The 24,439-nt window shown below is 40.3% G+C and overlaps 1 protein-coding gene across 2 annotated transcripts in view; it reads left to right on the top strand.

The window, feature by feature from the left end:
• Positions 1–24,186, top strand: part of LYPLA1 (lysophospholipase 1) — a 34,830-nt gene extending 10,644 nt beyond the window's left edge. For both annotated transcript variants that reach the window (XM_005301197.4, XM_065585557.1), the window contains exons 3-9: positions 327–392; positions 6,890–6,937; positions 13,843–13,913; positions 14,577–14,650; positions 15,683–15,784; positions 20,289–20,465; positions 21,757–24,186. In XM_005301197.4, the coding sequence (XP_005301254.3) occupies positions 327–392; positions 6,890–6,937; positions 13,843–13,913; positions 14,577–14,650; positions 15,683–15,784; positions 20,289–20,465; positions 21,757–21,810 (592 nt within the window). In that variant the 3' untranslated portion in view covers positions 21,811–24,186. The remainder of the gene's footprint in view (positions 1–326; positions 393–6,889; positions 6,938–13,842; positions 13,914–14,576; positions 14,651–15,682; positions 15,785–20,288; positions 20,466–21,756) is intronic.
• Positions 24,187–24,439: the final 253 nt, after the last annotated feature.

Here is a 24,439-nt window from a genome sequence, read left to right as displayed (position 1 = left end):
GAATTTGTGGCCTTGTCTATGTGTCTTTGAATAGATTGACACGGTAAATGTATCAGACAGGCTTATAGCAAATGCTTTCTTAGAGAAACTACTGTTGGACAAGAAACTAGTTTTCTTTAGATGGGTTTGCTACTTGTTATAAAGGAAGAACTTCTCTTTTAACATTGGTAATGCATTTTGTTTTAGGTTCTTTTAGAAATGTCACCTGTAATGACATGACATTCCCTCTTATTTTAGCATTATTATGGCAACAGTGCCTAACTATTAAAGTTAACAGAATTAAACTAGCACATGAAAATGCTATTTAACATACTTTTCTCCAACAGACATGGCTGGGCAGAAGCATTTGCAGGTATCAGAAGTCCACATATAAAATATATTTGTCCACATGCGTAAGTATATAACTTCTTTTTTCATCTTTTTTACTCTTTTTATTTAGGAAGTTTTACAAATTTACAGTTCCTTGCCATGTAAATATCAAAAACAAAACAATCATTACAACAGTTGGCTTTTGTTTCAAGACATTATACAGGACTAATATATATTAATCAGATATTCCTGTTTAAGACAGTGTTACCATATTATAGAGTAAGCATCATGAAAATACCTATGTTTCAGGTTTTTCACTATTTTCTAATGCAAGGCTACTATGTAGATTATATTTTGTAAGGCCATTAGACAAATGTGAGAAGATGAAGTCAGTGAGATTTATGGGTACTCATCACTTCAGTTGACTACTGGCTATCTGCTTACTGAAAAAGTGCAGCTATATGCTTATTTAAAAAAAAGTTTTAAGTATTGATATGAATTACTTAAGCACCCCAGGTTTTGATTCATATTTTGCTTTGTTGCAAATATCTTAATCAGAGTGAATAAATAGAAAATTGGAAAATTGCTCAAATTCAACAACTAACTTCAATTTGACTATTTGTGTAAGTCTCTGCTTTCTGCAAGCTTTCAAATGGCCAAGTGTTACTCAACATGAATATTTATGAGAAGCTAATTTTAAGAATTGATATTTACTTATCTCTGAATTGTATGCACTCCTTTGTAATACAAAATGCACACTGTTGGTTATTCATGTAGTTAGTATAAAGGTTCTCAAACTTTGGTCTGTGGGCTACTGCTGTGTTCTGCAAAACCCTTTTTGGGGAGTCTGGAGAGATGGCAGTCATACAAAGCTGACCCTCCTGCTTATTTCCAGCAGCTAACTTGCATTAAAAGACAACTAAAATACTTGGTAACAAGCATCGGGTTCTCCTGGGGGGGATTCTGTGCCAAAAAATTCAAAATTCTGCACCAAAGAAGCCTGCAAAATTCTGCATATTTTATTTGTCAAAATAATGCACTATAATCAAACCAATTTCAATTGTTTTGGTAATTTACTTAAACTACAGTACAGAAAAAAGTCACAATAACTATTCAGCATTTCCTAAACACACAAAAGTTAAGTTACAAACACTTGGTAACTAATATCCTGCATTCCAGTTCTAATCCTGGATTTTCATTTAAATTACATTACAGAACGGCCAAACAGCCAAAAAAACCATGGAATGTCATTTTAAATTGCTCAGACTTTCACACATTAGAGTCATGCAGTTTTGTTAATCCAGGGGTGGGCAAACTACGGGCCCGCCAGCCATTTTAATTCGGCCCTCAAACTCCCGCTGGGGAGCAGGGTCTGGGGCTTGCCCCGCTCCAGCCGGGGAGCAGGGTTGGGGTCTGCTCTGCATGTCTCCCAGAAGCAGTGGCATGTCCCCCCTCTGGGTCCTACATGTAGGGCTGGGGGCTCCGTACGCTGCCCTTCCCCAAGTGCCACCCCTGCAGCTCCCATTGCCCGGGAACCACCAGGAGCAGTGCCTGTGGATGGGCAGTGCGCAGCAGAGCCACCTGGCCATGCCTCTGCATAGGAACTGGAGTGGGGACATGCTGCTGCTTCTGGGAGCCACTTGAGGTAAGCGCCACCGGAGCCTGCACCTCTGAGCCACTCCCCTGCCCCATCCCTGATCCCCTTCCCACCCTCCAAACCCCTCTGTCCCAGCCAGGAGCACCCTCCTGCACCCCAGACCCCTCATCCCCAGTCCCACCCCGAGCCCACACCTCCAGCCAGAGCCCTCTGCCCCAGCCTGGAGCCCTCTCCCACACCCTGAACTCCTCATTTTTGGCTCCACCCCAGAGCCCACACCCCCAGCCAGACCCTTACCCCCTCCCACACTCCAACCCCAATTTTGTGAGCATTCATGGCCTGCCATACTATTTCCATACCCAGATGCGGTCCTCGGACCAAAAAGTTTGCGCATTCGTGTACTAATCATTGTCCTGGACCTGGCTGGGTACTTTAGGAAGTGCCTGCTTCTGATTGTCCAGACATTTTATTGACTGCTGGTAAATGTTTTATTTGCCTTTAAAATCTTTTTTTTTTAATAGGTAAGTAAAATAAATCCTGAGCTGTAATCTAACCCCATTGTGCCACTTTGGCACAGGAAAAAAGTGAGAAAGCACATAGATATTCCTATCTGAGGATTCCCTCACTGTCATTTATAATAAGGCTCCTTTTACGTCACTCTGGCAACGTAGGGGCCTTAAAACTTTCACAGGTTTTATGCTCGTGGGGGAATTGACTGAGGATGGGAACAGTTAACTAACAATAGGAACATTAACAACGTTACTACACAGGCTGCTACATTTGTGCTTCAGAGAATGAGATCAATTAACTAACAGGCAGGCTGCTACATTTCTGCCTCTAGCCTGCCTCGTGCATAATAAAAAGCCGTACCCTTCCACGCCAGTGAGCTGCAGTGGCAAGCGAGGGACAGACTCTCTCTCTCTGTCCCTTGTTGGCACGTCCGCACGCCCAGCCCCCTCCCCCGCCCGACGGCGATCAACCACACAGGCATGCACGCATGCCCAGCGTCCCTCCCCCATCTCTGAGACTGGTCCAGATATGCTGCCTGGGCTGCCAGGGAACAGGCGCATGTCCCCTGGCAGATTTTTTTTTTTGCGTTTTTCTGTGGGAGGCACAGAAAAAAAAAAAGGCAGGTCATATGAATTTTGCGCAGAATTCGCGTAGGAGTAACAGGACTCTACCTAGTAAACAAGGCATTAAACTGTAGCTGGCATCTCTTTAACACTTAAAATCAGGGTGAGTAAAAGACCAATCTTGGTCTATTTTAAGAGAAACTCAGATTGTCTGTCTATCCTATGACTTAACTGTTCTTTCTGGGAAGAAGAGCATCTTGCCTCATTAGGACAAAAGTAGTAGAGAGGTATCCCATGTTGCAATAAGCAGCAGCAGTCTTGAGAGATCTGTAGCAGGGTTGGTGGGGCAAGGGTGAACACTGTTGTGGAGTTCAGCATCTGGTTTCTATATAATAAAGCCAACCCCTTGAACTACTCTGCATACCCATCTGAATGATAGCCCAGCACTCTCTGGACTCCCTTTCCTGCTGGCCCTTTGCTCTTTTATTTTAAAATGTGATAGCTGTGTTTCCTGGTCCACATTCAGCACCTCTTGCAAACAGTTCATCTCCTACTTTCAGTGCGGTAGAGAGAGAAACCTGTGGATTGAAGTAAAGATGTTTCCGTTTCTCACCTGGCAAAGCAGAGTATAGCATGGAAGTGATCAGAGGCAGGGGGGCACCTAAGGGTACATATGCACCTACAGTGGCAAACTTAGAACCCATAGTTCATCATGGTTTCACTGTCAGTGGTGTTGGAAATAGTGGAAGCTGTAGCATAGGCAAGATCAAAGTGTTTTTGCCACTGTCATAGACCACATGGTGGTCTCAGCCATGCTTCTTTGCCTTTCCCATTCTTTAGTGGCTAGCTTTCTCCCTCTTTCCCCCCCCCCCCCCCCCCCCCCGAGGAGGGGAAAGAATGGGAGGTACTTATCTCTTTATCTTCCCATGCTCTCAGAATTTTAGCAGGTGGTGGGGTGAGGTGCAGCGCGGCACAGAAGAGCAAAATTGGATGAGGGGGAATCAATTTTCCCAAAATTACAATAAAACATATGGCAGTTTTTATTATCCGATCATTAGGCTATCTATAATAGCCTCCTCTGTCTGACAGTTGCCACTACCACATTATTCAGAGGAATGTGGAAGAAACCACATAATGGACAATTAAGATGTAATCTGCACACTGGAAGTTTCTTCTTAAATTGTTAGCAGCTGGCATATTTCCTGAAACATAGGTGTCTATGTCCTTTGCAAACACTTGTATAATCTGTCTGAAACAACTATTTTCTCATGCATATAAATGCCTAATTCAGCACTTGGCCTTGACACATTGTGACAATTAAGTCCACTGCTAAATTATGCAGTGCGTGGTTTTAAAAAAAATATCTGACCAGTATCATCCTCATCAGTTTTAAATTTGATGCCTTTCAATTTCATCAGTGTCCCTGGTCGTTTTTGAGGTGGCCTCTACGTATTGCCAATGGGATGCTCCTATTGGGGTTCCTAGCTTTGGAAACTTTATGGAAACCAGTACATCATAAGTACTTCATGTGAAATTGAACTTTTGGACCCAAGTTTGTAAAAGCATGTGTACCTAATTTCTTGCTTTATTTGGACAGTTTGAGATGTGAGGACATTATTTTCCATTCCCAGAGTGACTTTTGGGTTTCAGATCCAAGACTCTCTTCATTTCTAGTGTTAGTGTTGTATTATAGTTAGTTTTTTCTTCTGGGCGCTTTGCTGTTAGCCAAACAGGCTTCCAGGGGGTTGATAAAGAATGGGATTTAAACTTTGTGCATTGTGCTTCTCCATGTAAATGGAAGTGGATATATACACCAGCTCTCTTTTAGGCTGGGCAAGCCCACTCTTCATACTACTGTTTGGAAGTAGGACCTTCACACACAATTCCTGCACCAATTGGCAGCAGAGGCCCTGGGCCTTAGCTGATGAGTCCTGAGTATCCAATCCTTGGATCTGACCTATGATTGGCTATCTACCCTTGCACTGGAAGAGAGTATGCTGCCAGGCAAGTCAGATGGAGAATTCTGTACCAGATGGGAGTTGGTGGCTTGCTTACTCTTGCAGGCAACAAGATTTCATTGAGTCCAATAATTGAGCTTTTTGGTGCTAGAATTTCATTAATAGTTATGCTGATTTTGTTGTCTAAGGAACTCTTTGGTCTATGTCTTTGTTCAATGGCTGGAGATTGCTAGGTGTCTAAAAAACCTGGTACTAATCAAGCATCTATTGACCTGTTGAGGCTGGAGAATTTCTTGGCACCAAAAAGGTTTGTATTCTTGGAACAGACTTTTGCAGCTGCTCCCTTGCTATTGCTGAAGTTTTTGCTTGGAGGAGGGGCATCAGTTTGTGTTCAAGTGAGTGAATCCACCTGCCATCTCAGCTTGTCTCTCAGGTGCCGCACTATTGCAGCCCAGACCTTTCAGGTATTCTAACTTCTTCCTGTGGGTCAGAGAACCAGTACCTTGATGGAATCTTAATTTATTATTAACAGGGCTGATGGACTCATGTTTGAGCCCTTAAAATGGGACTCTTCTTTTTACAAAAGACAGCATGACTACCTCTATGAGAAGAGAGTTGCACAGGTTTTAATAATTTATCCTATTTTCACCATATTCTTCAGAGATAGTCTTACAAATTCATTTCAAATATATAGAGAAAATTGAGATTTCTGTGTGAATCAGACAATCTCATAATTCTTTCCAAAACTTCATTATTTTCTGGAGGAAACAAGGCTCCACACCCCCATTTACAGGGGGTTTTGAGTTATTTTATATAGTTAGAACCAAAGACTTCAAGAAGTCAGCAAGACTTCTTGTAGCATAAAGAAACTGCCATTTCCACTTTAGGAGTTGCAAAGTGGAACAGGTTGTACAATGAGACCTGTTATGACTCAGCTAGGGTGAGAGTGCCTCAGGGTCTTAAAACTCAGTCTGTTACGACAAAAGTATCAATGATGTGCCTTCATAATGTTTCCATCATAAACTACAAGCAGGGCTACTATGTGGATTTCTGTACATCCATTTATACATCACTGCTCTCAAATGGGTATCCAGATCTGATGTTTGCTTTGGGAGACTGAATCTGTGGAGTCCTGCACGGATACAAAATTTATATCCGCATCCAATCCGCAAAAATGATCCGTGGATATCCGCATTTGCAAGGCTCTATGAATATATTTAATTAGAACTCTTAAATCACTTTTCTGGGGGTTCTGCTGTTTGCTAGACTCCCATAAGTCTGAATGAGCAGAGGCCAATTGAAGAATAGTTACTTGTGCTAATACACCTCTACCCCGATATAACGTGACCCAATATAACACGAATTCGGATATAACACGGTAAAGCAGTGCTCCGGGGGGGGGGGGGGGGGGGGGCTGCGCACTCTGGTGGATCAAAGCAAGTACAATATAACGCAGTTTCACCTATAACGCGGTAAGATTTTTTTGGCTCCTGAGGACAGCGTTATATCGAGGAAGAGGTGTAATTGTGGTTCTTTGACATTGTTGCCTCTGAATATCTGCTCTACGTGGCCATTCTTTTCATGAGCGCATATAGCCAATTTTTCTTCTCTGTACCATTCGTATGCTTCTATTGTCTGTGCTTTTCATAGTCTCTCAGGGTTTTCATTCTGTTCTTAAGGAAATCAACTAATTATTTTAATCTGTTGCCTCAAAACCTATTGTAGTTCTGCTAAAAGACCAAAATTGATCTAACTCATGTTTACCTTCAGTTTTAAAAATGAGAGAGCTGACACTGGTCATGCTTTAAAAATGGGATGAAAATATAGGAAACATCTAGCTTTACAACTTAACCTGAAATCTTGCAGCGATGCAGAAATAGTTATCTGATGTGTGGTGTTATGTCAACAAACCTTTGTATTAAATTATACCAATATTATTTCTCAATTTCTAGGCCAGTTATGCCAGTTTCTCTGAATATGAATATGGCCATGCCATCTTGGTAAGTACTTTCTGAATTAGAAATAATCATATATAAAGTCATAAGTGTTTATATTGATTGGACTTAACTCAAGGATGAGCTTGAATTGCTAGTTTTAATCAACTGTAAATGCAGAACAAACGTTCTAACAAAGGTTTCTCGTTAATAGTGTCAAACTGTCTCATCAGAAGCAAAAAAGAAATACTAGCTCTGAGAGAGAAAATTCATCAGACAGGGAAAAAGCAACTTTTAAAATTGAAAACATCAAATGTATAATATACATAAGTCTTCAATCTGCTTGAAAGTTTGTATTCTTTGTGTGCTTGTTTACTTATGATCCACTTCTGGTGTGCATGTGCCTCATGAGTTGTAGCTGGGAATGCTTTAGTCAGCTATATCTTTTGGTCATACCTGTTCCTTTGATGACCTTGAGCCCTGCTCCCCGAGGGTAGAAAGGGGGTGGAACAACCAACTGACATTCATTTCCTTTCAGCTGCTCCTGGCTATGAGGTGGACCCAAATAGCAGTGTCCCCACTCCCTTTTTCAGTCACCTATTTTATTAGGATTGTGTAAATAGTTATTTAGACTAGGTATTTAGTGTAGTGTTTTTAGTAATTTTAGCTTTGTTTAGATTTATCTTCTGCCCTTTAAAGGGAGGGTCTGATATTTTGTCAGGACAGAAACCCCGGGCTTTACATTTTGAGTCCTCTGGGGCTGGTACGCCCATGTATGACACATATTTAAGTTGTCTTTACTTTTTAGGTTCCGGATATGTAAAAGAAAAACATAAGGATTGTAATACCCTCGCCAAGAGGGCAGCTACATCTAGGACAACAGGATGAAGTTATTCCTTTTTGAGAAAAATATGAGGCCGGTCTCTGAAGCAGGTGGAATGTAGAATCCCCCAGTCTGGGACAATCCTCAGTGAAAAATGTCCTGGTAACTGCCTTAACCTCCAGCGGTCTGGCTGCTTTTGTGTCTGCAGCTGCGAGCAGTAACAGGTATCGCTCTTCTAAGGAGTGCAGAGGAAGATTTCACAAAGAAAGAGGTTTGGCTCACTCCCTGCCTTCTCTGGGATGAAGGGATCTCTGAAAGCAGCTCGTCATACATCAGTTTGACAGGAGGCAGCTGAGAAAGCCTCACCGGTGTCCGTTAGCACTGGAGCAGAGCTTTCTGCTGGCTGCTGTCAGTTTGCTGCTGGCACCATCTGCTCTGGGCGCTGAGTCAGCTCTTTCATCTGTCTTCAGCACCAGTCCACTCTGAGCAGGTTTCTCCAGTGCAGGACAACTCGCTTGGCTGTCTGCAGCATGTGCTTGTTCTGAGCATGCTGCTCTGGCACTGATTCAGTTACAGCCCCTTGCAGTGCTGACTTCCTCAGGTGGCCTGAGAGAAGCAGCTGTCTGTGCCTGTTCATTCGGAGCCTGACTGCCCCTTAGTAAATGTTTTGTCAATCGGGATGCTTTCTAAGTCACCTGCGGGTTATTGTGGTGAGCCCCATCAGTGGGTATTTCTCCAAATCCCTCATGAGCAGCACCCCATCCTCTTCTTTTAAGAGGATGGGTATTCCTTTTTCTGATAATGGGGATGTTTTACCCTCTTACCCTTTGGGAGTAACTTTTTATGACTCATATGTTTGAGAGTCAGGTCATACATAAGGTAAATATATAGGCATGTTAGTTCAAAAGCCTCTAGGTAGTACCCCCCTGCCCTGGCCACATTCACTTCATCCATGTGGACCAACTGCTTCACTTCACTGGTGCCATATCCTAAATCAAAACTTTCCTCAGCTTCAGTTTCTAGGGGTTAGATATCTTTTACCCAAGGATCCACCCGTCATGCAAAAGCAATCACAGTGATCTTGTACATATTGTTGAACCAGACTCTTCTCCACATCAGACTCTAAATGAACATGTACTTCTGCAACAAGTTTCTGAAACTATCCTAGAGCATATTCCATCCACGTCTTCACAGTGTGAACATATGGCTCCTCTTGAAGCATAGTCATTCGATAAGTCATTTCAGGAATTGGTCCACAGAATGACAGAAACTTTGGCGATTCCAGCTCAGACTTTCAACAAAATGGACATCTATTGGACGTTTTACATATCTCTCTACTGGATATACACTTGCCTTACCTTTAAATGAAGGCTTGTTAGAACCAATCTAGCTATTGTGGCAGACTAGCATCTATCGCCAACCTGTAAGATAGCTGAAAAAAGGTGTTAAGTCCCTTTGATAGGGTTTGAATATTTCTAAATGCATCTTGTTCAGGGTCTTTGGCACAGCTCAAGAGAAGTTGAAACATCAGTCTTTTAGAACTACTCCAAAGGAGAACAGGAAAAGAGTGGACCTCTTAGCTAACAAATAACTCTTCTTTACTATCTTCAGCTTGTCATAGTGAATTATCAGGTCCTTCTATCATGTTATAATTACCTTATGTAGAGCAAAGTTGCTGAAGATTTTGATAAACCATTGTTAGACATCAGAGAGAAATTTAAATCTGTCTATGGAGGGTCAATTAATAGTTAAAACCCTCTTCACAAGCCTCCAGTCATGCTGCTAATGCAGCATCGAAGTCCATGGCAGCAGCAATTAGGCAGTGTGTCATGGCTCCAGCATTCTGGGTTTCCAAACAAGATTCATATTACACTGGAAGACCCTCCTTTGAAGGGAATCATCTGTTTTGTTCTAAAACTGACAAGTTGTTACATTGAAGGATTGTCTCGTACCATGTCACACATTAGGCAGTTATGCTTCCCATTACAAGAAGCAGTCTTGATATCATACTCAAGCGAAACACTGTCACTACTCTATCATCTTTATCAGAGAACATCAGATTTCTCTAAGAAGAAACCATATATACATAGGAGGAGACCTTCATCGACTTCAAATGCTGCAAAGGCTGGCTCAGTAGTCATTGTGATGTGTATATCGAGAGCTGCCAACCAATCTGAGAGGATCTTTATACCTTCCCTACCCTCTTTGGGTACCGTTTGCATTATTTTAGGGAACAGTATCACCAGCGACAGGTTAAGCTGGAAATAATTCCAAAGATTACTCTATTCAATTCCAAGACATTTCCACCCCCAACTCATCTTCCCCATCTCTTTTTAGGGACTCCACTCATGAGAGTCTCCTTCAACAACAGGGTCAGTTTCTTTTGGCTCTTCGTGATATAAAGGAGATTTCGACCCACAGTTGGGGGAAAAGGGTTCTATTTGTGATATTTTCTAGTCCCCCCCAAATTGGGAGATTGGTGTTCATTATTGGATCTGAGATCTACATTTCTTTGTTTGCCAGTTCAAATTCCTAATGGTAACACTGTCCTTCACACTTCCTTCCCCAGATCTTCTAGATTGGTTTGCAGCTCTAGACCTACAAAATGCGTATTTCCATACAGCACATAGGAAATACCTGTGCTTTGTAGTGGGCAACACACATTACCAGTACAAAATGCTGCCTTTTGGTTTGTTTATGGCCCCAAGAACTTTCACTAAATTGTCTGGCTATGGTAGCAGCACATTGCAGAAAGAGAAATGTTTTTACCCATATCTTAGTGATTGTTTGAAAGGATTGTTTTCAGACAGGTGATAAACAGCGTTCATTATGTCATACGTCTGTTGTGCAAAGTGGAGTTGAGTGTGAACGTCTCATTTAATCCAACACAAAAGGTAGACTTTATTGGGGTGCTACTCGATTCCATGACTGTTTACGCATACCTGGTGCAGACCAAGTTTGACACCATACTAGAGAGGATAAATCAAGTGGGGAAACAATCCATGTACCACAGCAAGGACATATCTTCGGCTTTTAGGTCACACAGCTTCATATATTCTCTGACTCCATTCAGCAGACTGCATCCTTATTGTCTTCAGGGGTGGTTATGGATAGCTTATTGCCTGGCTGTTCACAAAATAGATATAGGAGTATGCATCCCTCAAGAAGTTTTGAACTCCCTTATTGAAAGATCCACATCAGGTCTGCAAAGGAATTCTGTTCTCCCTAGCGCTTCCCACAAAGTCAACAGTGACCGATGCTTTGTTGTTCGGTTGAGGAGCCCATCTTGACAACTTGACAGTACAGGGTCAGTGGTCTCGGAGAGGGTTGGCTTCATATAAGTGTCCTACAACTCAGACTGACACAGCTTGTCTGCATGTCCTTTCTATTTCATAACAAAGTTCAGAGTTTACAAAAAGAACATGGTGTTATTGTCAGCTCTTACATAAACAAGGAGGAACCAGATCAATGCTCTCGTGCAGGAAAGCAATCCTTCTATGGAATCTGAACGCGAAATATACAGCTATCTGCACCTTTTATCTTCCAGTCCTACACAACACGCCAACAGACATCTAAATAGACATTTTTCTCATAATCACTTACGGTTCATAAAGGATTCTGTCATCAATGGGGTGCTCCCCTTATGGATCTGTTTGCAACTGAACAGAACAAGAAATGCAAAGGCAGTGCTAGTTCACGGTAATAAGAAATCTCTTGGTAACCCCTTCAGTGCCTCTGTCTCTTCTACCAGACTTAACTACCCAGAACAATGGGACAGCTATTCATTCAGATGTGTCATCACTACACTTCATAAAATGGAAACTGTCAGGTAACAGAGTCGAATAATTGTTCTGCTGATGTACAGAGCATATTGATTCAGAGCAGAAAGCAGTCTGAGGACAACTTGTGTTGCAAAATGGAAGTGTTTTTCATTGTGGGTTTACCAATATAATATTTCTCCAATCCCTCATCTCTTTGAGTATCCGTTATACTTAAACTCTGGTTAGTTGTTAAGCTCATTCCATGTTCATTTGGCTGCTATCTCAGCACAGCATCCACCATCAGGACCTATACAGCTTGTTCATCCTTCAGTTTAAACGTTTTTGTGAAAGGTTTAAGGGGATTTCTTTTTATTAAAACAGTTCCCTCTATGTTGGAAATTTAATGCTTTATTTACCAGCCTGATGGGGACATCCATTTGAACCATTAGTTTTGTGCTCGTTATTCCATTTGTCTGAAGACTGAATTCCTGTTTGCAATCACATTGACACTCTCAGGGTCTGAACTGCAAGCTGTCATGCCAGGACCGCAGTATATGACTTTTCACAGGGATAAAGTTACACGTTAGCCTTACCCTACATCGCTACTCAGAGTAATCCCTTAATTTTCATTTAAATAAGTCCATTCATTTAAGTGTGTTTCTCCCCCCCCCCAACACCCCCCCCCCCCAAAAAAAAGCCTCATTCATCCAAGGGCAAGGCTGTGTTTCAGTTTTTGGATGTCCTCTATGCTTCCTCCTCTTACTTAACTCCAACAAGACCATTAAGGCACTCCCATAGTCAGTCTGTCTGTCTGTCAAGAGCTCCAGGGGTCAGGCAGTCTCAACTCAGAGAATCTCTAATTGGGTGTGACACTGCATAAAGTTACTTTATGGGGTGGTCAATTTAGAACTCAGGTCATGTTAGCTCATATTCTACCACAGATCACTTCTGGAGCCTCTTTTAGGGAGAATACCCATAGCTGATATATGTAGAGCTTCTATTTGGAGTATTATACATACATTCCCTAGTGATTACTTTTTCATTCAGGTACCTTGTTCAGATGCCCCATTTGAGAGGGCTATGTTGCAGTCTTTATTTTATTAGAGGAGAGCACTAGAGTTTATTTATTATATACTGTTTGGGAGTCACCAGAAGTAGAACACACACAAACAAGCAGTCAAACTAGAAAGGAAAGTTACTTACCTTTAGTAACAGGAGTTCTTTGAGAGATGTTTACATGTGTTCCATGATCCACCTTCCTTTCCCCACTACTGCCGAGTCTAACAGACTGGGCTTGAGAGTGGCATGGGAAGTGAGGTTTGGTTGTTTGCCCCCTTTCTGTACTGGGGGGAGGGGACAGGGCTTGAGGTCATCAAAGGAGTAGATGCTGCTAATGGACCTTGCTGATTAAAATGTTCCAATCTCCAGTACATGGAGTGCATACACATCAGAAATGGAACACATGTAAACACCACAGTTCATACTCCAGTTACTAAAAGTAAGTAATTTTCCTTTAATTATTTGTTGTGAAAACAGGAACAAAAATTATTGGAATTATTATTTACTACTAGTAATGGGTGGTATTGTTTTGTGGACAATTAACTGTTTAAACTTTACAAAAAAGTGGTCTCTGATTTCTTTTAGAATGGAAGCTCCAATAGAAAATTGTGTTGAAATCAATATTTTTTTACTTTAAAGTGAGGATGTGAAATGTTATGTAAATCTTCCCTCTCTTGATTTTTTCTTCACTTTTTTTTTTTTAGCTTTTCTATATTAGCTGAAAGAATTAATTAATTCTCAGCACATGCCTGCTAATATTTGGACAAAAATATTACAAAGAATATATTGCCTTCCTCTTAAATATTGAAATAGTGAACTGTTTTGTTTTTGACGAGGTAGAAGAGGGCAAAATTCTTAAGAGATTATAGTTGGTTTAGAAGTTGAAGTTTTTTTTAATTCCCACTAAAAGATTTCTCAATGTGTTTAGTATAAATGACAGGTGCAGCTCTACTATATAGTGCAGCAACTGAAATAAAAATTATATAGTTGAGCAATTAATTCCTTGTACCATAAACCATTAGATTAAATAAAAGAAATAAATAAAATTAAATATGCTTAAACTCTTAAGATCAGTCATTTTTGGGCTCTCATATGTGAGTACTTACATAACTACTGTTTACAAGGTGTAAACTGATTGAGCCTATAGCTTAACACAAGGTTGAGCCTATTCTTAATAATGATCTGTAGGATAATAAAACATCAAAGTGTGGAAAAAGTGATCATTAGTAAATCTTCTCATTACTGTTTGTATGGTTATGTCAGTATACAAAGGTGTGTTAGTTCCCTAGTGAATAAACGTTATCTAATTGTGTTCTTTTTCTTTTAAGGTTTGATATTATTGGACTCTCTCCAGACGCACAGGAAGATGAAGCTGGGATCAAGCAGGCAGCAGAGCATGGTACATTTATGAGTATTTTTAATGTATCTTCCAACTTTTGTAAATGAGTGTTTCCCAGATAATATATATACTGTATAAAATATGCGTGTGATATGAAATGGCTCCTTCGTTTTCAGCTGTTTTCTCATTAGAGTTAGAAACCGACATTAAAATGATGATTTAAAATGGTGAAGTCTCTGATAGTATATTGTCTGTTTGTTAACTAAATGATTTTAAGTTTCTTAAATTGTGTGGGTGAATTTAGTGGCTCATTGATCAGTTTTTGTATTCCCACATGTCAGATGCATTCCTATCACCCACTAAATTAGAAACCTTCTAGAAAATACAGGCCACTGAAGCCACACAAGCATGGTTATGACACCAAATGCTCAAAAGTCACCACACATTCTGCACTGGGACTTTTGTGTGACCCTGACCCAACAGTTTCTATTTTGGTACCAGCACTTCTGGACTTGCATGAACTGCTGGTGTCTATAGCACCAGAATTCTTGACCCTAGTCTCAGAACTTTTGGTCCAGAGTGTTTTGCTTGGGCAATACTCCATCAACTTCCCATCTGCCAGCTTTCCCTTGACACGGGAGATTTACCACCTATACCACCTCCTCTTCTGAACTCCCCTCGGAACTGCTACATATTAACTACTGGACTTCATTTGACTTGCAGTTAAAGTACTGATAGATCAGGAAGTGAAGAATGGAATTCCTTCTAACAGAATAATTTTGGGAGGCTTTTCTCAGGTAAGGTACTTGTCAGGAAGGGAGTTTCAGTTTCTTTGTTGGAGGGAAGTTGAAGTTATCTCCTTGGAACTGGGAAATCCTGTTAACGAGCAGATGATAGTCATTTCTGAAAATAAGGCCTTTAGTTTCGACTTACCTCCAAAAGGCCACAAAAGTAATTCTTTTCCGACTCTAAAAATCGACTTGGTGAAAAATGAGTTTACATACTACAAAACTGCTATAAAGTAATATTAAAATAATTTAAGTTTAAGATGAATAGTAACTTCAGGGGTTAATTCTAAAATTTCCATGTCATTTTGATTCTGTAAGGCATCTGCTTTTTGTATTCCAAAATGCAGAAATAATTTGAGTCTGAATTTTATGTAGTTAACAGAAGATCTGAACTTCAGAAGGAAGGAATTATTATTTCCTGAATGAGTTGTCAAAGGTCTGTGGTAGACGTTTTGTTGTCCTGTGATAAACTGGTTAATAAGAATATACAAAGACTAATGTGAACAAAGCTACTATCCTGCTTTTCCTTTTCATTTGCCATCAGATACTAACAAGTAGAGGAATGAAAGTGTTAACTACTGTCATGTACCTTATTGCATTATATGGTTTTAAAGTGGCTGTGGTCAGACAAATGACTAGGAAAGAGAGAACTGTCATTATGGGAAGTGAAATTTTCTTTTGGCTTGCGTATCATCAAGGGAATTAACAAATTTGTTCTGTAGTCTCCTTTTAAAACAACAACAAAAATGATTTTACCACGAGTCTGGAAGAATACAAGATATTAGATTTAGTTTGCAATTATCAGTTAGAACAGTGCTCTAATTTTACTTGTAAACTGAACAAATTTGATCTAGAATAATTGAAACACAATAAGGATGGAGTCACCTGATATTTTTAGAAGTACTTTTCAGATCCATCAGTTGAAATTGGAAAATATTGTTTGTAAATATAAGGGGCCACAAATCCTGAAGTAATGGTGATAACTATTTAATTTAGATGTTTAACTTCACCATTGTAATAGTTTTTATATTTCTTGATTAGGGAGGTGCCTTGTCATTGTATACAGCTCTTACAACACATCAGAAATTAGCAGGAGTCATAGCACTCAGTAGTTGGCTTCCACTACGGACCTCTTTTCCACAGGTATTTGTACTACTTTCTTAAACATAACTCAGTCTTCAGTGAGCTAATTGAAGTTGAACATTTGAACATATTTTTTCACTTTCATTACACTGTATCCACAGACTAACACCTCCCCCCCATCTCCCACTAGATAGAAATTGCGTACGTTAATTAGGTAAACAATTCTTTAAATATGTCCATAAATTAAGTCTTTGTCTACACCAGCACTTTAGTTGGCAAAACTTTTGTCACTCAGGGGTGTGAAAAAACGCACCCCTGACTGATGTAAGTTTTAAAGATAAAAGTGCCAGTGTGGACAATGCTATGTCTGCAGGAGAGCTCTCCCGCTGGCATATAGCAGCTACTTACAGCGGTGCACCAGCAGCAGTACAGCTGTGCCACTGTAAGGTCTATAGTACAGTAACTCCTCACTTAAAGTCGTCCCGGTTAACGTTGTTTCGTTGTTACGTCGCTGATCTATTAGGGAACAAGCTTGTTTAAAGTTGTGCAATGCTCCCTTTATAACATCGTTTGGCAGCCGCCTGCTTTGTCCACTGCTTTCAGGATTCTCTGGAAGAGCAGCCCCATCTTGTGGGGATTAGAACTGGGGTGGGGGACCCCCCCCCCATTCAGCTCCCATAAATTTCCTGTAAGGTATGTGGCTCAGCAGCTGCCCAGCAGCAGTTCAGCTGTCCCTTCCCCCACTGCCATGCTGCTCCTGCCCTGCCCTCTGCCCTGGAGCTGCTCCCTGGAGCTTCCTGGGGGAGGAGGGGAGAGGGGTGCTGATATCAGGATGTCCCTCTGCCCCCCCCCCGTCCCCCCTGCTCCTAGCCCCTCTCCAGAAAGCAGAGGAGGGGGACAGGCTCAGGGAAAGAAAGGAAGGAGCTTGCTGGAAGCTGTTGCTTCCCGTCTGAACTGGCTGATCTGCTTAAAAGGGCAACGTACTTGAAGTGGGGTTAGCGTACTTACTGGGGGAATGCACGTCTCTCTCTCTCTCACTCACGCACACACACCCCAGCACTTTGGAAAGTCAGCACCTGTGCAGCCCTGCATGTGCTGTCAGGAGAAGGCAGTGGTGCACTCCAGCTGAATAGCATGGGCTCATCGTCATGTTCAGGGAAGTGTTTGCAGCTGCTGCCCTGCATCTATTGTGTTTCCGCCCTCCTGCCTCAGTCCATGCTGCCTTGTCGAGCGTGAGGCTACATTAACAACAGCGTATTAACCCCCAAGGGCTCAGCCGAGTGCTAGTTTATCATTTAGCAGCAAGGCATTCCCTGGGAAATATCCCACCCTCTGACTCCACCACCTCAACCAAGCTTCACAATCATTCATTGCTGTGTACAATATTAAACTGTTTAAAATTGTTTAAAACTTATACTCTATATGTATATAATGTCTTTTGTCTGTCGAAAAAAATTTCCCTGGAACCTAACCCCCGCCCCCATTTACATGAATTCTTATGGGGAAATTGGATTCGCTTAACATAGTTTTACATAGTCGCATTTTTCAGGAACATAACTACAACGTTAAATGAGGAATCATAGGGTTGGAAGGGACCTCAGGAGGTCATCTAGTCCAACCCCATGCTCAGAAGCAGGACCTAATCCCCAACAAAATCACCCCAGTCAGGACTTTGTCAAGCCTGACCTTAAAAACCTCTAAGGAAGGAGATTCCACCACCTCCCTAGGTAACCCATTCCAGTGCTTCACCACCCTCCTAGTGAAAAAGATTTTCCTAATATCCAACCTAAACCTCCCCCACTGCAACTTGAGACCATTACTCCTTGTTCTATCATCTGGTACCACTGAGAACAGTCTAGATCCATCCTCTTTGGAACCCCCTTTCAGGTAGTTGAAAGCAGCTATCAAATCCCCCCTCATTCTTCTTTTCTGCAGACTAAACAATCCCAGTTCCCTCAGCCTCTCCTCATAAGTCATATGCTCCAGCCCCCAATCATTTTTATTGCCCTCTGCTGGACTCTTTCCAATTTTTCCTCATCCTTCTCCCAGTGTGGGGCCCAAAACTGGACACAGTACTCCAGATGAGGCCTCACCAATGCCGAATAGAGGGGAATGTTCACGTCCCTCAATCCTACTTATACAGCCCAAAATGTCGTTAGCCTTCTTGGCAACAAGGGCACACTGTTGACTCATATCCAGCTTCTCATTCACTGTAGCCCCTAGGTCCTTTTCTGCAGAACTGCAGAACTCGGTCCCTAGTCTGTAGTAGTGCATGGGAGTCTTCCTTCCTAAGTTCAGGACTCTGCACTTGTTGAACCTCATCAGATTTCTTTTGGCCCAGTCTTCTAATTTGTCTAGGTCCCTCTGTTTCCTATCCCTACCCTCCAGCGTATCTACCATTCCTCCCAGTTTAGTGTCATCTGCAAAGTTGTTGAGGGTGCAATCCACACCATCCTCCAGATCATTAATAAAGATATTGAACAAAACCGGCTCCAGGACTGACCCTTGGGGCACTCTGCTTGATACCGGCTGCCAACTAGACATGGGGCCATTGATCGCTACCCATTGAGCCCAACGATCTAGCCAGCTTTCTATCCACCTTATAGTCCATTCATCCAGCCCATAACTCTGTAACGTGCTGGCAAGAATACTGTGGGAGACCTTATCAAAAGCTTTGCTAAAGTCAAAGAATAACACATCCACTGCTTTCCCCTCCTCCACAGAGCCAGTTATCTCATTATAGAAGGCAATTAAGTTAGTCAGGCATGTCTTGCCCTTGGTGAATCCATGCTGAGTTACTGTATAGACATAGCTAAAGAATGTGGTGCTGTCAGACAACTGAGGCATCATGTGAAGTCTAGTCCTTTGTCAAAGCTATTGTTAGGCATTGGTGCCTTTGCTCTGTTATTGAAGCTAACAAGTGCTCGTCTGCTCCAGTCCTCCAGATGGCTGTGGAGCCGATATATGGGAGATTCCATTTCCCTGAAGTTGTTGGTAGATCAAACATGCTAACCCAACATTCATTCCAGCAGAGGGTTAAATTTTACATGATTCCTCAGGGGTCCTTTTGTTTAGCAGCAGCCCTTTCATTTACTCCGTCCTTAATTTTGCTGGCTGACTTATCTGGTCACCTCCCCTAACTCTTGCAACTTTCTGGGATTCAAAATACCACTACCACCTCCTGTCACCTCAGTAGCAGTCTTGGAATAGAAGAATGGGGGCAGGCAGGAGAGGAGAAATTCTCTTTAGTATGCTTCTAGTCTATAAAAATTGAATGGCATGTGTATGTTTAAATAACCTTTACCAGATGAGGTGGCTACTAGTTTAAGCTTCAAGAGCCAAAATTGCATTGGTAATGAGTAATAACACGTCAGATATATTGGTATCAATCCAGAAGATGCTTACCCTATGTCAGCATTTGAGAACAATGTAGTTTTGCTTATGTTAAACATTTTTGCTAAATATTCTTTTTAAAGTTGTTACTTAATTTACATTTGAAATAACAGTATTTATAGCCTAAAATAGTTTTGTACAAACATTCAAGTGGTATGTATTTTGTCTGAATTCCTTCTAGTACAGAATATTTTGGGGGCATGGAAGAAGCAGTGTGTAAATGGAATACATTATCGCTGTTGTAATTACATTAATTCAAAGATATACTGGGAAATTCAGTGTTATCATAGTGTTATCAGTGTGAGCGCATACAATACCTATCTTAAACAATAGGATAGGGGGAAGCTGAGCACTCAGTAGTTTCCATTATCTCCTGGTAGTATCGGAGTGCCTCATAAATATATCTTAATTCCTTTGAGATACTGTATTATCCCCATTTTACAGATGGGAAACTGCGACAGGAAGATACTCACTGTGTGTGGTCTTGCATAAGTGGCTAATCAGCAGATTCAGAATCACAACTGAGGACCTCCTGACTCCCAACTCCCGTGTTCATTCCTCCAGACAATACTACGTTGCTGCTAGAGTTGCTGAGCATCCTCAGTGGCTGTCGATTTCAGTGGCAGTTGACTACTCTATAATTCTAAAAATTGGTCCTTGGTTGTCTCTAAGTGGGCACTCGGGAAATAAGGAATGCACAGTTAGGCCACCTACAAAAATTCTGATTTTAAATGACTTTCCCAGTGTCATAAGACAAGCCTGTAGGATAGAACCTAGTTCTTCTAGGAAATGAACTGCCTTACCACCCGTTCTCTTCCTGCAATCCACTACCTTAATCTGGACACAATTTCTGCCTTTGAGTTGTAAAAGATGATTTACTTTCCCAGAAATTGTGCTTTAAAAGAATTCTAATTCGGTAATCAATTAAATGATTATTTAAAAATAGTACTAACATATTTCTAATTATTCTATTTTATTACATAGTAGATAATTAGATATAAAATTTAGAATAACATGAACTTGCAAACCATTCAGTGTTTCTTTTTCTGTCCAAACTCTGCTCACTATCATTATATTGTTTGTTCTATAGCCTAATTTTACCTTGAATGAACTAATCTTATGTAATTTCATTACCTCCCCCCCCCCCTTTTTTTTTTTTTTTTTTGGACAGGGTGCTATCAGTGGTGTAAACAAAGATATTCCTATTCTTCAGTGCCATGGGGACTGTGACCCTTTGGTTCCTCTGATGTTTGGTTCCCTCACTTTTGAGAAGCTAAAGAGTCTGATAAATCCAGTCACTGTAACCTTCAAGACTTATTCGGGCATGATGCATAGCTCATGTATTGAGGTAATCTTCTAAATGAAAACAGGAATTTGTTTTCAGAGAATTCTTCCTTTAAATGTTCCCTCAAAGCAGGAAAAAAAGGTGAATCTCAATGTTAATCTTCAAGGAAAACAAATGTTTTTGAGTGACTAATTATTTGAGAATGCTGCTTCAATTAATAATTACCCTGGGCTGAACAAATCATGAGGCCAGGATTGTTTGTTAGCTAACATAAATTTCTTTCAAAAATATTGTCCACGCTAGACAGTTGTTATAATGAATTTTTAAAATACTCTTGTTTTTCATTTAATGGAAAAAATGAAAACTACAGGAAACAAAATGAGTTGTTAAATTCCCTACAATCAAGTTTTTTAAAAAAAACCTAATGGGCCTTTTTTTCTTCTACCTCCTTCTCCTTTCCTGCAGGTGAGCAGGATTTTTCTTCCCAGAATGATTGGAGAATATTTGTTTACATTGTTTCAAGTGAATTGGAAGAGGGATTTGAATTCTCACAATGTAAACACTATGTATTAATTATTCTGGGAGAAAAAACCTTGCTGGCCTCCATTCAGGGAGTTGGCATGGGAGGGATAGAAGGAAAAAGTAATAAATCAAAGGATGTTAACTACAAAACAAAAATGAAAAAAGCAGAAAAGAGGCAATCTTTCTAAAGGCTTCACTGCTCTGCTCATGCTACTACTAATTCTTTTTATTCAGTGGGAGAAGCAGAGCTGCCACAAGGTCACAGAGTCTGCCCCATTTCCCAGCAACAGAAATTTACTCAGCCAGTTATTAATATGGCCTTAACCCTGTTCCAGGGACATATTGAGTACCAGTGTGGTGATGTGCTCCCCAACAGGCCAGTGGAGAGCGCAATATTAATTATTTCAGCTCTCGATGATGGAAACTTTCACTAATCGAGGTCCTCTTTCTTATGGTAGATTAATTAATGAGTAACAGTGTGTGGCATTCTTCAGATCACATGGCTCTCTATAACCACACTGGTTAGCTAGATTCTCTCAGCACTTTATGGAGAGAGGAGCTTTCTTTCGTCCTTGACTCTTTATTTACCTCCTCTGAGTAAAGTAATTCAAAGAGTATTATGCTCTTGATGAACTAATCTGTCTCAGTTAGTTGAATTCTGCAGAGGGATAAGTATTACATTGAGGTATAAGGAATCTAATTATAAGCTCAATTTGTAGTTCAGTTGCTTGTAGTAACTGCAGTATTGAAATACTAATTTAATGAGATAGCTAAATGCTGAAAAATATCTTAGTTGAACACTGGTCTAATACATAATTTTATTCTTGAACAGGAGATGATGGATGTAAAGCAGTTTGTTGACAAACACCTACCACCAGTTGATTGACAAGATTTGAGATGCCTTCTGTATAAAAACACCAGCATCAACTTTGGTAGAATGTGTTAATCATTTCACATGTCCAATTCAAAAGCATTATTTCTACACCTGCTGTGTTGCAAATGTATACCAAGAACAAGGACTAAGTAGTATATTTCACAAGAAATGGTAATCTTTCAAGTAAATCATAAATTGGTGGGATTATAGGGAATGAGACAGCTAGATAGCATGTCAGAATGTAACTGAGAATACAATTGTAAGATGTTTCTGATTTTTTGATTGCACCATTTTTAAAGCAGTCATATGGCTAATTAAACTCATTTTGGTTAAATGAGCTGTTTAAACATGACTAGATTGGTATGCTTGGGATATGATGTATTCCTAATACTCGTTGAAAGTATATTAAGATATCCTGATATATATCTTGTATATAAAATATGCAACATGTAAAACACAAGAGGCATGTGATGGTGGAATGAATATTAGTGAGGATAAAGCTTCAAATATTAATGATTTAAACATTGCTACTGCATGTGAAGAGAACTGTTCTCTTACCTACAAATGAATACATACCAATGATTCTAATTATAGCATTTATTCCAGTCTACTTTTTAACCTTAAAAATAGTGTCAGGAAAGAAAATACTTGCTATCTCATACATCCTCTCCCCCCAAAAATGGGTTGACATCACAGAAACTAAGGGGACTCAGCTGTTTGTCACTAGACCTGTGTTTACCACTCATCATAATTTGGCGATAGCCCAAATTTATTAGTGTTAATTGATCTCAGATGCTGACTCATGAAACTGAGGTTTAAAAAATATACATAAAACATTTCCATTTTAAGATTCTTGTTTTCATGTTGCATATTTTTCCCACACTGGAACCCTCATGGGTTTTGTCTTGTGTAGCTTACTAAATTTTTTAGAAGTATTGACAATGTATTTTACATTTGCAATTCAAGTGTCTTGTTTTATTTTTTGCTTTGCTCCAGAATAATCAACTGGAAAAGCAATGCAAATGTTGCACACAAATTATGGGTATTGTTGAACAGACTCATCTACAACACTGGTATTAACTACTTTTTATTTCCTAAGTGCTGCAGTATGAATGTAATAACTTAGTCATTATAGTGAGAAACTGCCAGCTGTTTTTTCTTTACTTTGATTGCATGTTCACCATGGGATGTCGTCATATTTTCTTTTTAGACAAAAGCTATGTATGACTTTCCACACGTAGGTGTGCTCCATTTTCATCCAATGCCCTAGAATATTCTAGGAATATGAAAATGGGTCCTGTCAAACCTTTGAAACAGAAGAAATTTTATATCTCATGGAAGTTACAATTTTGAGAATTCATGGTATAATAGAAACTGATGATACAAGTTCAGCAATAGATTAACTGTGTTGAAATGGTGTCCTGCTAATAGAAAACTAGAGATGAAAGTGATCTGTTTAGCAGAAAGATGAAATGGATGATCAATATAGGATTCCTTCCTAGCTTACTTTATAGTATTTTGTTCAATCAAGTTTTAAGTGTCTGATGTTGCAGGATACCTAGTACATCTTATTTTGGGAAATTATTTCCAGATGGGATGAAATTAAAAGGAAAATTCAGGCTATTACCCCAGTAACTACATACATCTCAGCATATCAAACTAAATAGGATATTTCTCCATTTGATGTTTGCACACTTCAGCTAGTTGGAGACTCTCATGCCCCCTTCTTAGCCAATATATACATATTTTAACTCTAATGCTTACTCATAAGTCACTCCTCCTGCCCCTGACTATTCTTCTCTAGACAGCCTCCAATTCATCTTTCTGGTAGTGTGGTGCCCAGAAAAGTACAATATTCCCGTTTTGATCACCCCAAAATTGTACTGAGAAGTATTGTACTTCCTAGCTCAGAAACATGATCTCAAAACTGCATTGGCTCCTTTTACAATCATTTCACATTGCAAACTCATATTTAGCTTGCTTACCACGGAAATCCCTAGTTCTTCCATTATTACTGCTTCTTGGCTCTTTTTCTGTCGTGTGTGTTGAATGATTTCTTCTCAGTATAAACTTGTCACTTCCAAAATGATCTGTGCACATTTCTAATCTCCAAATCCTTTCCTGTACCACTTGCAGTGCCTTCAGTTTAGTATCCGTTAACTTCATTAACAAAGATATTAAAATTAGACTAGTTTTAGCTCTGTTCCCTGTTGTATCCCACAGTGTTCCCCAACTTTATACATTACAGTCCACTGTTAACTTTTTTTTACAATGTGTAGCCAGTTTGTTGTCCTCAAGTGTTCCTGTACAAGTCAGCTTGAATTAATTTTCCATTAAAACACGTTGTCACTATCAAATGCTCTACTAAAAATGAATACTAATACTGGATCTACTGCATTGTGTGCTAAGTTTGTCCAAATATCAAGTCATATCTTACTAGATTTATCTTTATACAGTAATGCTATGCTGCTGCTTGTTACCCTTTAGAGCAGTGGTCACCAACCCATAGATCACAATCAACTGGTCGATCCTGGAGAATCTCCCAGTCGATCGTGATCTCCGGCCACTAAAAGTCCAGTGGGGCTGCCGCTAAGGCAGGCTCCATGCCGCTCCTGGAAGCAGCCAGCTTGCCCCTGCGGTT

The sequence above is a fragment of the Chrysemys picta genome, chromosome 2, assembly GCF_011386835.1.
Source record: "Chrysemys picta bellii isolate R12L10 chromosome 2, ASM1138683v2, whole genome shotgun sequence".
NCBI classification, from domain to species: Eukaryota; Metazoa; Chordata; order Testudines; family Emydidae; genus Chrysemys; species Chrysemys picta.
This window is presented reverse-complemented; position numbering and strand designations above follow the sequence as displayed.